This window comes from Sciurus vulgaris, assembly GCF_902686455.1.
Source record: "Sciurus vulgaris genome assembly, chromosome: 1".
Taxonomy (NCBI): Eukaryota; Metazoa; Chordata; class Mammalia; order Rodentia; family Sciuridae; genus Sciurus; species Sciurus vulgaris.
This window is the reverse complement of record NC_136461.1, coordinates 102,469,042-102,482,667: the sequence shown is the minus strand read 5'-3', so window position 1 is coordinate 102,482,667 and position 13,626 is coordinate 102,469,042. Positions and strand designations below refer to the sequence as shown.

The 13,626-nt window shown below is 36.7% G+C and overlaps 2 protein-coding genes across 4 annotated transcripts in view; both read left to right on the top strand.

Annotated features, from left to right (window-relative positions):
* Positions 1-4,702, top strand: part of RSBN1 (round spermatid basic protein 1) — a 47,934-nt gene extending 43,232 nt beyond the window's left edge. Inside the window, exon 7 of the mRNA XM_079135362.1 lies at positions 22-4,702. Coding sequence (XP_078991488.1) covers positions 22-498 — 477 coding nt within the window. The 3' untranslated portion in view covers positions 499-4,702. The remainder of the gene's footprint in view (positions 1-21) is intronic.
* A 1,855-nt stretch (positions 4,703-6,557) lies between these two features.
* PHTF1 (putative homeodomain transcription factor 1) overlaps positions 6,558-13,626 on the top strand; it is a 53,604-nt gene continuing 46,535 nt past the window's right edge. Inside the window, exons 1-3 of one of the 3 annotated variants that reach the window (XM_079135374.1) lie at positions 6,558-7,078; positions 7,351-7,425; positions 8,252-8,308. In XM_079135374.1, the coding sequence (XP_078991500.1) occupies positions 7,381-7,425; positions 8,252-8,308 (102 nt within the window). In that variant the 5' untranslated portion in view covers positions 6,558-7,078; positions 7,351-7,380. The remainder of the gene's footprint in view (positions 7,079-7,350; positions 7,426-8,251; positions 8,309-13,626) is intronic. The other 2 variants (XM_079135372.1, XM_079135373.1) reach the window with 2 other exon arrangements.

The window sequence follows — 13,626 nt, the reverse complement described above, 5'->3', positions numbered from 1 at the left end:
TAACTTTTTGCCTTTCTTTAGTGTGTGCAGTGGGTGGATGAAGCTAAACTAAACCAAATGAGGCGGGAAGGCATTCGTTATGCTAGAATTCAGCTATGCGACAATGATATCTACTTCATCCCTAGAAATGTTATTCATCAGTTCAAAACAGTGTCAGCAGTGTGCAGCTTAGCCTGGCATATAAGGCTTAAACAGTACCACCCTGTTGTGGAAGCCACTCAAAACACAGAAAGCAATTCTAACATGGACTGTGGTTTAACTGGAAAGCGAGAATTAGAAGTTGACTCCCAGTGTGTGAGGATAAAAACTGAATCTGAGGACACATGCTCAGAGATACAGCTTTTGACAACTGCTTCATCATCCTTCCCACCTTCATCAGAGCTTCACCATCTACAGCAAGATCAGAAGACTCAGCCTATTCCAGTTTTAAAGGTGGAAAGTAGACTAGACTCTAACCAGCAACACAATCTGCAGGAACATTCAGGCACTCCTGTGTGACATGTACATATTCAAACACATTTTTTAACTTTTTTAAATTTTGATGTGAAGTTATAGTTTTATAACTGGCTTAAGTTAAGTTTTATTGGAGAAATCTTGCCTATAATTCTATAAAGAGAAATGACATTCCACAAATGTCAAGCATATCTTTTTTACACAGATTATGCAAAGAGTTGTATCTTATCCCGTTAGTACAGTATGTAATAGTGGGTCTGCTGCTACTTTCTGTTTTAAGGTGTGAGGTTACAATTCAATCTCTTCTTCAAATCTAAATGAGAATTCTCTGGAATAACAGATTTAGTTCCTAAATTATTTACTTCCCTTAATTTTATCTTGCCTTGCCTCTTGCCATATTTACTGTTTCTATGATAGAAATTGAATTAATGGTTTAGTACTGTGTCTTTATGGCACATATTCAATTTCCTCAGTAAAGATGGCATGGGTTGCAGGAGAATCCCTGCATCTGGTATATGGGCAAGTAAGTTATTTTGTTCCAACCACAAAGAACAAGTAGTGTCTAAGGAAAATTCAGTGGCTCTCTGGTTTCTTAACAAAAGAGAAAGCACAGCACTTTCTGATCCAAACTGTCTTTTTTGTATCTGTTATTTAAAGCCCAGTGGATATTTCAATTAAAAAAATCTAAAGATGAATAGTCCTTGGTCATTCATTATCCATGGTTTATTAATCTTTTCTAGAATATATGGTAACTATGGAAGATATTTTGGGTAAACAAGATAATGTTGACATGATATTCTGTAGTTCCACTTCCTAGTATCCTGACATTTCTTGTGGTTACTTTTGCTTCCTAAACTGATCACAAATATTCAAAGTTAGAAAATGATTTCAATTTTTCTAATGAGGCTGCCATATTTTGAGCATCAAACTTAGGAAAAAATATTCTTGTGATTTGGCATCAATCTCTTCATGCTGAGTATCTATTTTCAAGACACTATAGTTTTAACTGGTAAATGAATAACTGGGTTTATTTATACTTAACCTCTATGTTGCTATTTTCTAATAAAGAATGTGGCACTTGATGTCATCCTAGAGTTTGAGGTAGCCTAAATTTAGCCTAGTGCCTGAGTATTTAATTTCTTTCTTTTTTTCAAACAGGCACAGTTCATATAGCTAATGTGGTCTTAACTTTCTATTGTAGAATGTTAATGTGATACACATTATACTTTCTCTTAGTTAATAATACAGTAGGCCTTGATTTTATTAAAGGAAGAGTATTCCCCACACCTAAGACCAGATTCTTGTATCTACCTGGTTACAGTGCAATTTGAAGTTTGTTTTTTTTCTGGATGGTGAAATTTGAAATATTTACATTAATATAGGCAAAAAAAAGATGCTGCTTTATTATGTCTGTCACCATGAAAACTTAGCTGCATCTTTTGGAATATCGGATATGAATTTTCTCTAAAATATTCTGAAATAGGTTAAATCTTATATAAATATTACTTTGTGCAATATTGTTGTGTAGTTAAATGCATATTAGCAAAGTATAGAGGTCACTGTGTAAACCGATAGAAAAGTATCCATCAGCAAATACTACAGTGATTAGTTAGAATCTGTATTATTCCTTATATATATGTATATGTATGTATTCTCTGTTACAAAGGATGAAGACAATAGGGAAACATTTCAATGTAAACCATTTATGAATTGGAAGTGATGTTGGTTTTAGTTATCTTTGTAAATAAGGTAATTAGAATGATATGAAAGGTAATGTGATTATTGCAGGGGTGTTTTTAAATCCTGTGTATAAATTCTAGGGTAAATTCTAGTTTATCAAGACTAGTTTTTAAGGGACCTTTGAGGGTGTTTTTGTTATTTTGTGGGGAAGGGAGTTAATCACAAAGTGTGTGGATTTGGGTTATTTCTTACTTTTATTTTTCTGTCCAGAAGAATTTCATAGAGCTTTACCAGGCTGTGCAAAAGTAAAATTCTTCTCAGGCAACATTTGCTTTTTAAAATAATCATGAAGAGCAAGGTTGTTAAAACAAAAAGTTTTTATTTTTGTTTCTCTTGTCTTCCAAGATCCGATTTCCCTATCTCCCACTTGCCATCCAGCAGATGCCATCTGTCATCTAAGCTGGTCATTACTAATAAACAAGGAGACTGTCTCCTGACAGCCAGCACTGTGTGTAATCACTCAGGAACCAGCGGATCTGCAAAGACCTACAATCAAAAGCAAATCCCCGTTTTCCTTTTATAAAACATTCTACCCTCACCTCCAATATAAAAACATTTAAGGATATGAAAAATGTTTAAAATCATGTACTAATAAATTCATTGTATGTTAGAATTGCAATAGAATGGAGAGAAACATTTAGCTAGTAATGTATCTGGAAACTGAATGTCCTATGTGAGTATTAGATTTTGATAGCATGCTTTAAAGACTGATGAATATAAAAGCAGAAGTTTTACGTTTCTTACTGCTTTCAAAACTGTATCCTAGTTTAGTGATACAAATGATTGCAATTTTCTGAATCATTAAATTATTTGGTTTGGTGGAGTGAGGCATGAAGCAATCTGGCGTCTTCTGATTTGTAAAGTAGTGATGGCAGTGAAGTTGTAATTGAAATTTAATCTGAGCTTCCTTTTTGGTATATTATCCTTTGTGCCAACTCTTGAGATTACTTGCAGAATGTGGCTATACATTTTAGTACTTTGTGGAGCGGAGGGATATTTTTAAAATGTGCTTATAGAAAAACCTAATAAATGAATATTCCTAACAGTAAATAGAATGATTTTATGGTATCTATAAAAAGGATAAAAGTCTTCCCCTTGCCCCAGAAATCATTCTATAATTACCAAGATATGCTAGGAGTAGGATTATGATTTTAAGAGTTATCCCAAATTCATAAAGCAATAATAATAAAAACCTATGTGTTAGTTCCCTCCTCCAGCGTTTTAACTCTTTTTAAAAATATATCCCTAGGCTTAATTGTACTTTTAATTTGCTTATTCAGTACTTAAAATTTGTTTAACTGGTCCATCATTTTCCATTATTTTGGAAAGTGCCCTGTCCCCTCAGAGACAGTTGGACTATTGGTTGACTAATATTACAAGCTCTTGTAGGGGGAAAATAGGGAGCTTATTAAATAAAATTCTTTACTAAACTTTAGAAAAGATGTCTTGCATCATCAGTCTTATTAGGCATAAAAGTCATACCTAACGACTGGAGAAACTTTTGCTTATTGCCTTTCCCTGTATAAATATTATTGTCTAGACTGAAAGCTATTATAGGAAACAAGACTCCAAAATCTGTGGAAATATATTCTTAGTGAATATATTCTTGATCATTAATACTAGCCCATTATATTTTCATCTGTATTTGCCATTAAAACTATTTGCATTTATACATTTAGGATAATTGAGTTTATGTCTTTAATAAGTCTGTTTCATCATTACTACAGGTTTTTTAAAAAGAACCTTTGAGTAGCACATGCCAGAGGTTCACATTTGTGCTAAGTTTTTTGGTTTTAAAACAGGTGGTAGCTGTATTTATTGGTCATGCAAGTAGAGGAAATGCACAATACACATTTTTCTTAAGCGCATAAAGGACTTGTCCTCATCTTGAAAGTTCGTTGCTTTAAAAGCAAGTATCTCTCCATAAATATTATGCCCTTCCATTTTCTTCATAAATTTTTTAAGATCCACTTGTGCATGTAGTTGAGACCACTGTCTCTTAAAATATAGCACTTTTCAATTCTCTCTAAAGAAATACTTATGTACTACTTCTATCACATGTTGTAAATTTTCATGTAATAGTGTTTTCTGTGACTAAACTCCATTTTGATTGGCAGCTAAGACTTTTTTCTGTGGCTTTAATTTATCTAAGAGGTCTTTGCATATAGATGAAATGTATAATTTGCCTGGCGGACTATTTGCGTTGTGTGGCCTTAGTTTGTTTATTGACATTAACAAGTGTTTTAAAAAGGTTTTTAATGAATAGTCTTAAATCTAAATTTGTGTGAATAATAATCCTTTTAACAGTGCTTTTTTGTAGCTGTCTAAGTGTGTTAAATTGTTAAGCTATTTCTTTGTAAAATAGGACAATGGAATGCATAGAGTTTTTTTTTTTTCCTGTAAAGTATTTTTTTAATAAACAAAGTCTGATTTGTCCTTTACTTATGTTTCATCACAAAATGAATAGCACATGTGAATTCTAGAAACCTGGACCATGTATTTAGAGTACTATCCCCCTCCCTACTAGCTCTATTCTGTAGTATTTTATATATTATATATATATATATATATATATATATACACACATATATATATGTTTTTTTTTTTTTTAAAGGAAGTCTTAGACTTTTCTTTCCCAAAGAAAAGGTCATAAATAATAGGGGGAACCATCTATATTGAGGTGCAGAAAAATTAGGCTTGTGTTGTGGCAGGCCTCTTGCTACTTGACTTGGTTTATATATACTTATGAGAAAACAATCTTAAATTTCTATTTTTAGATATTCTTGAAAATGCATGGAGTAATGATGAAGATGGTGTATATACTTTTCAGATCAGCTGTGTGACACAACAAATGGTGTTTTTTCCTCATCAATTTTTGTGTGAACTTCTCTTTAATTGCAGTACCTGTCCTAAGCACTGATAGCCCTTGGTTCTGATTAGGAAAGGAAAATGAAGGGAACTTTTTTTGGAGTAACTGTCGTGGGCCAGGCACTTTACATGAAGTTGTCTCATTTAATTCTCTCAGCTTTTAGTAGAAAGGTTATTAACTCTGTAATATACGTGAGAAAACAGGCTTGTTAGATTGAATAAATTGCCTAAAATCACAGAATTCGTTAGAGCAGGGATTCAAATGCAGCTCTGGGTTCAAATCCCATGCCTTATGCAGCTGCAGCCTTTGAAAGCACTGAAAAGTTTGTAACAGGGCTTCTGAAAATGGTTTGCTACTTGACTATTTCCTAATTCCATTTACCTGACTCAGTTCCTCCACTCCCCAAAAACCTCTTGTGTGCTAAACAGTAAACTGCTTTTGCATGTAATGTAGTGTAATTTAGGCCTTAAAAGCAATATGAATCTTTCATTTGTCATTTATCTTTTTTAATTTGTCCATTTGCCTTGAAATCGGACAGAACTGTAATGCTCAAATCTTAAGGAAGGGAAAAGCTGCCAAGGGGCAAAAGCAGTAGGAAACTGTCACCAAGGTGTGGGTGAAATAATTTTAAAAGATTAGTCCTGTGGGAGTTTAGTCAGTTTTCTTCGTTGGTAAAATGGAGATAACTTCCATTTGACACCGACTGAATATAAGAACATCTACACAATGTATCTCTTAGGCTTTCTCAAGTGGCAGCTCTCATCTATTATTAGCTTTACTGACACAAATACTCCGTGCTGCAAACAGGTAAAGAACCCGGTTTCAAGAACGGTAGAGAATGGCCCTTCAGAGTTGGCCACTAATGGCAGGTGGGAAAAACATATAGGAAAGTGGAGAAAGGCTGCTTAGAAACCCTACCAACATATCTAAATAGGGTGCAACCGTTCCTTTTTTTAAATGTCTATCAAACTGCTTGAATTTTTAACATGCCGCCACCTTCCCATATTCTGCGAAAAACCTTCAGTGATTGCCTAAGTCTGTCTCTTCCCTAATCCTTGAGCACCAGGAAGCCTAAGCCCCAGAACAGATGAGGGGCAGCATAGGAAGAGTCGCCCAGCGGAAGCCTGTCAGGCCCTGCGTCCCAGGGCAGCGTAAATTCACAAACATTCGTTCACTCAACAAATGTGCAAGGCTCGTGTCAGGCCCCATCTCTGACCTCGTGGAGACCGCAGCCCACTGGGGAAAACCGATATACCTAATGAAACACATAAGTGCTACAAATACACGAACTGGGAAACCTAGAACGTCAGGACCGACCTCCCATAGATCGATTGATGGGAAAGTCGTTTCTGAGGACATGACTTTTAAGCTGAGACCCAGGGGAGCTAGTCTTTTCCGTGGATCGCAGTGCGGCTCCGCAGTCCCTCGGTTCCGGCTCTGGACCGAGGCTCGGATGGGAGGCCGGGGGCGGAGCCACCTCGGCGGCAGCAGCCGGAAAGCGGAAGCCGAGGCCGGCTGTGCTGTGGTCCGCAGAGCTGTTCTCGCCCAGCTCTCCGCCGGCTGAGTCACCGCCCCGCCCGACCCAGCGAGGACGCGCGCCGCCGCCTCCTCCTGGGCCCTGGGTCTTTGCACCTGTCTTTTCCAGGCGGGCACAAAGCCTTTGGCTATTGCTGTAGTGACTGGCGGCCTAGCGAAGGCCCCTTCCCTTTTTTTCCTCCTCATTTTCCAGTTCCTTCTTTGCTTATTTTATGGCTTGTCTGGCGACCTCGTAGGTCGGGCTTGGAGGGTGCAGTGTCTGTGGCAACAGACTGCCCTCCTCTGGGCGCTGGGCGGCCGGCTGCCTCCGAGGCTGGGGCGGCCGCCGCGGTCTCCATGGTAACGGCCCCGCCTGCGTCTCGGCCTCGGGGGGAAGATGCGGCCTGCCGGGCCCGCCGCCTCGCCCCCGGCCTCACGGCCCGGCCGGGGCCACTGAGGAGGAAGGTCCCGGCCGCCGGCCAGCCGGGCAGCGGACACCAGGTGAGAGCCGGACGCCGGGGGGCGGGGGCGGGGCGGGTCAACTGCGGCGCTTCCCTTCCCTCCTTCCTGGGCCACCGCAACCGTGAACACACTGGCACAAAGTGTTGCAGAGGCTCCTGCGCCGGTTTGTTGTTTGGGTTCCCCTCCGCTGGCAAAGAGCCAGAGAAGAGACTGCAGCCTATTAGACTGAGAGAAGTGGTTTCGAGTCCACCCAAAGTGGGAGAGTAACCTTCACCAAATGGACTCACCGACTGGGTTTCCTTCATTTTCAGTGAAATCCCACTCCCTGGCTGGAGACACAGATGGCCTCAAATGAGAGAGATGCTATATCGTGGTATCAAAAGAAGGTAATAACAGTATTTTTAATTTGTAAAACATAGTACCTGCAGAAAGCTACTCACAAAGAGTATCATGGTACTTTCCCCCGAGTTTGGTAATGCCCGGTACTACATGGTATCTCAACACAAAAGGGAAAGAAAAATTAATGTACAGGGTCATTATAAAATCAGTTCAGGTCTCAGGATAAGATTTTCAAGTCACCGTCTTTCTCTAGACTGCATACACAAGCCACGCCAGTACTTTGAAAGTTTGCTTCTGATCAACCTTTTTTTCAAAAAACAAAAAACAAAAAACAAAAAAACCCAACATGAATGAAGCCCTTATCTGTGTGGCTCAGATTGGTACTGTTGTCTTATTGAGCTGTCCCTTACCTTTTTATTCTTCTCTGATGTTCCTACTGATGTTTTCCTTAAGAATTGGAAATATATTTTAAGGTTTTATTTAATTTGAAATATTTTGGTTATTGCTTTTTAACTAACATTTAGATGCAGCTGTTAAGAGATTTTTGAAGGAAGCAGTCCTTAAAGGTATTGATTTAGCTGGAGACTTGGCAGCATGTCCCTAATCCCAGCAACTCCAGAGGCTGAAGCAGGAGAATCTAAAGTTCAAGGCCATCCTTTGCAATTTAGTGAGCCCCTACCTCAAAATAGAATTTAAAAAGGGGCTGGAGATGTACCACACATGCACAAAGAAGTATTAATTTATTCTAATACTAAAAATCATAACATTTTCCAGATATCATAATGATACTTAATAGATTCATAACTTGTGAGGCTTGACTTTAAATACAAGAATTGCCTTTGCATCATTTAAATAGCCCGCTCCTTATTTCAGATTGGAGCATATGATCAGCAGATATGGGAAAAGTCAATCGAACAGACTCAGATTAAGGTAAATTGATTTCTTTAATTCTAGCTTTGTTTTACTGCATAATGTGGAGAGTGGATTTTTTTTAACTTTTTAAAAAAATTTTGACTTATCCACCAAGTATAGTATTATTTATTTGAAGATCATAAGAAAAACAATAGAGCATGCATAATGACAAAATGACTGTTGACATGTGACCTCAGTAGCACATGTCCCATATAAATGGGACTGTGGTTTACTCAGCTCTGGACAGTTTTTAATATATGGCAATTCAGGTCCAGTATTGCCAGAGTGTCACATTTTTCAAGAGAAGCTGGGAATGTGCATTTTTATGTGAAATATCCAGAGTTTTAAGAGGTGGTGGTTTTCTTCCTTCTCCTCCTCCTCTTCCTTTCCTTTTTCTTCTCTATCTTCTTCATCATCACTGTGCAAACCAATAAAATCCTTTCTTGGCCTGAATCCAGCCTATGGGTCCCCATTCTTTTGATCACCACTTTAGAGTGTGTTTGAGTTTTTCAGACTCTTAAATTTTTTTTGTACACAGCTCTTACAACTGAGCAGATAGATTCTTACTTTCGTGCTAATCAAGCAAGAAAAACTGATGTTGAATTTAGAATGCCAGTTTATTACTTTTTAATGGGGAGGATAGAAGGGTTAAATAATCTAATATTTCAAAGTCAGGTTTGTGGGGCCAAAGATGTATAGTGATACTGGTGCAAATTAGCCATCAAATTGTTACTTGGTAGCCAGATGGAATTGGACAGTCTTGAGAGATGGGGGAAAGCTGGTCTTCAAAAGAATGTGTCTCTCCTCTGGTGTTAGTACTTAAATCTGCATATTCAGGGTCTTGCCAGCAGATTGTTGATTTTGGATCTTTTTTAAAAGATTTGTTGTAGACCCTCTACACTTTTTAAAAAAGGGATGACTATGACTTAATAGTATTCCATTTATCTCTAAGTCACACTGATTAGACTGGGACTTTTAAATCTCTTTGGTGAAATGCATTTAACTAATACTTAAGTACATTTCTTCATTTAGGCCAATCAGCTAAAAAGCTGTTGGAACTACATGGTACCGTTGGCTAACTTAATGGTTTTGTACAGACTTTGATTTTATTAATGGGAGATAGGTTTACGATTAATAAGTCCATAAATTTTATTTTATAACTCTGTAAATCTTATACTATTATTCTTTTGTGAGTGGCTACATAGTAACAGTAAACAGTGTAATGAGAAGAGCTTAGAACTGGGTGTTAGATTTTGTTTTGTGTCCTTTGGCTTTGTGATCTTGAACAAGTAACAGTAGTTTGTATGGGGTTTGGGTTCCCTATCCTTAAAAGGATTTTACTTCTTGCTATGGAGTAAGGAACCTCTTTCTCCTACCCAATTTTGATTTTCTCATTTAATACATACCTTCCTTTTAGTGCACTGTGACTTGTATATTTATTAAGCTGTATGTGTTCATAGTCCTCAAGGGCAGGAATTATGTTTGTATCCCTTGCTTAGAAATCTTGATTCATATGAGGAACTTAATGTCTATTTCAGTGTTTAATTGACCTCCATCCATTATGCATATTTTCATTCATTGTTTTCTCATAGGGTAATCTGACAGCTCCTTAATGTATACTTTTGAATCTAGCAGCAGTGGAAAGAGTGAAATTAAAAACAATATAAAATTTTACTGAGCTAATTAATGTGTGCACACATACCTGTTGCTAAGAATACAGTGAAAAAGATACATGTTCTTGGCTTTGTGGGTTTCACAATCCAATGGTGTTGGGGGAAAATGCCAACATATCTTTTAAAGTGTGTTTAGTTAGGACTTAGACAAAAATTCCTCTGCCTCTCAACAGAGGGACTGTCTCAAATATGGGTGGAATGAAAAGAAGGTGGTGAGCTCCCCTTGCAAAGTTACTCTTTAGCTTTCAGCATGTGCAGTCTTGGCCCTCAGTCCCTCTGACCATGGCAGTTTGTTCAGAGCACCACTACTCTGAGAGCATTTTAGGCAGTTGCCATCTCCTGAATTCACTGCCACATTTATCACCTGTGATCAATATGCAAATTATCAGTGGCCAAAGGTAAACAAGAGGCACAGGCTGCTGGGGGATTATACTCTATTTAAGAGTGTTCTAAGAATGACACCTGGAATGCTCAACTTGTTACAGTACTCACCTACATTAAAAAAAAAGATGTTGGGAAGGTGTCCTCTGGTGAGAAAGCAAGGTACAATATGAGGGGATTCTGGTAGGGTACAATAAAAAAGTACATAGGAGCTGGGAGTGTAGCTCATTGGTAGAGCACTGCTGTATCCTTTGGAAGGACCCAGGTCTCCTCCCCAGCACTCGGGGTAGGAGGTGGGAGAGAGTACATAAAAAGAACTCTGCTCATGTCATTCCAGCAATGACAAGGGAAAGGAAATCTTAGAGCTTAGTCTCTGAATTACTAGCATTCCAAATCAAACATATCCCTAGTTGGAGACCAACTCCTTTACTTCCTCATGGAAACTATAGAAAACATTTATTGTTTCATTTTACTCTTAACTCTTCGCTCACTAAATAATCTTCTAATCTGAATCTGGTTTCCTCAATAGTATCAACACTGCAAAAAGAAAACCCATGATGGGCAAATGATCAAGTAGCTTATAGACCATTTTTCTATAGAGTGATTAATAAAAATCTGGGGTGAGAAATCTGAGCTTCCAAATACATCTTTTTAAATTAAACAAAAAATAGAAGAAAAAAAATTTAAAAACAAAATATAAAAATGTTATCATCAGATCACAGTACTATGTGTAATTATTAATTATATTTATAAAAATATAATTCAAATTTTAAAAGACAGTTTTCAAAATCTTACTTGGATCATGGAAACTATAGATACTCTTCTACAAACATTTAACAACTATACTCAAGGCTAGGTGCTGAACACGAAAGGAAAAAAATTTAACGAACTGAAGTATAAGACTTGTGTAAGGAAAGAGCAAGCAGCACAATGTGATTGGACTATAAGGTTATGTAGATAGAGAGTGATAGCCCATAATTGAGTTTGAAGATTATTTGACTATTTTGCTAAGAACTTTAGATACTGTTCTGCAGAAAATGGAAAATTTTTTGATGGTATTCTAGAAGAGGAGCCACATTATATCTCTATTTTCAAAGAATGGAAATAAAAATATAGGCATTGTAATAACATCTCTGGAATATTTCCAGAATAATACTTTTTGAAATTGTATTACTCTCAATGTCTACATTAACAGACAAAAAAAGTCTAGATTGACTAGAAAGAGTTATTGTGAATTGAATATTGAAGAATCTAGAGAAAGAAAATAGCAATAAACCAAAGTAAAGTTGGGAGGCTGGGAATGTAGCTCAGTGGCAGATCACTTGCCTTGCATGCATGACAAAAACAAAAACAAAAAAGTTAAGTAGGGAAATAAACACCAAAAATATAATGAAAACAGTCATCATTCTGAGCATGGTAGCACATGCCTTTAACCCCAGCAGCTTAGGAGACTTAGGCAGGAGGGTCGAGAGTTCAAAGCCGGCCTCAGTGACTCTGTCTCTAAATAAAATACAAAAAAGGGCTGGGGATGTGACTCAGTGATTGAGTGCCCCTGAATTCAATCTTCTGTACCAAAGAAAAGAAAAGAAAAAACAGTTATCATGTGTTCTTCATTTAACAAATATTTGTTGAGTACCTGCCTATACTATGTGTCAGGCAGAAACTATATCTACAAAGTTCTCATTTTTTCTTTTCATGCAATTTGTAGTAAAGACAAATTTGTGGGAGAGAAAAATCATCCCACGAATGAATAAAAATTACGTTTTGATAAACATTAAGAGAAAACTATTATTTGTAAGCCCTAATACTATAATAAGGGAAGCAGACCTGGTCATAGAGGTGAGACAAGGCTTCTCTTAGGAATTGGTGCTTAAAATGAAATCAGAGGAATGAGCAGAAGTGAAGTAGTTCAAGAATATACTAATCCTTGGGCTGGGGTTGTGGCTCAGTGGTAGAGCACTCGCCTAGCATGTGTGAGGTTCTGGGTTTGATTCTCAGTACCACATAAAAATGAAATAAAGGTATTGTATCTGTCTACAATTAAAATATTTTTTAAAAAATTAAAAAATATATACTAATCCTACATAAACTTTTTCAGAAAATAGAGGAGAAAATACACCTCCCAAATATATCCTATGCAACCAATATTACTTTAATACCTGAGTTATGCAAAGACATAAAATTTTCTGTGATCATGGGTGTGAAAATCTACAACAGAATATTAACAAACTAAATTTAACAGCATCTGAAATGGATTATCTGCTGTCATCTAGTGAGATTTAGTCCAGGTATGCAATATTGGTTTAACATATGAAAATAAGTTAATACAATGTGCCGTATTAATGGAATAAAGAACAAAACCCCATGGTCTTCTCAGTAGACAGAAAAGGCATTTGACAAAATTTAGTACCCATTAATGGTGAAGTAAGAATAGAATGTAAATTCTCAACCTGTTAAAGTTTGTCTAGGAAAAACCTATAGCAAACATCACACTTAATGGTTGAAGACTGAGTACTGTCCCTCTAAAATCAGAAATAAAGCAAGAATACCAGCTCTTACTCCTTTTAGTCAACATCTCAATCAGGGTCCTAGCCAGTGCCATAAAGCAAGTAAAAGAAACAAAAGGCATCAAGATGGAAAAGAAATACAAACTGCCTTTTTTTATATTTATATAATTCCATAGTTAGAAAATCCTAAGGTATTTACTAAAAAATTACTAAGTGATGAGTTTGGCAAGATCTCAAGAAACAAGGCCAGTATATGAAAATCATTTGTGTTTCTATATACTAGCAGTAAGTAATCAAAAATTGAAATTAAGAAAACAATTCCACTCACAAAAAAGAGTCTTCAAAGAGAATAAAAATACTTAGGAATATATTTGACATAGAAAGTGAAGACATGTATCCTGTAAACGAAACAGTTCTCAGAGAAGCTGAAGAAGGTCCAGATAAACAGAGTAACATTTCATTTTTATGATCTAAAAGACCCAATGTTATTAAAATGGCTAGTCTCTCCCATTATATCTATATATTCAGTGTAATCCCTTCAAAATTCTGCCTGTATTTTTTATTTTTGGTAGAAATGGATAAGCTAATGTGGAATGCAAAGGATGTAAACATTTTTTAAAAACAGTTGGAAGATTTATATAATCTCAAAATTTATTATAAAACTATAGTGATCAAGATAGAAGGTATTGGCATGAGTAATAGATTGGTGGAACAGAATAGAAAATCTAGAAATAAGTCCTTGCTGTTTGGAAAATTGACTTTTGACAAAGATGCC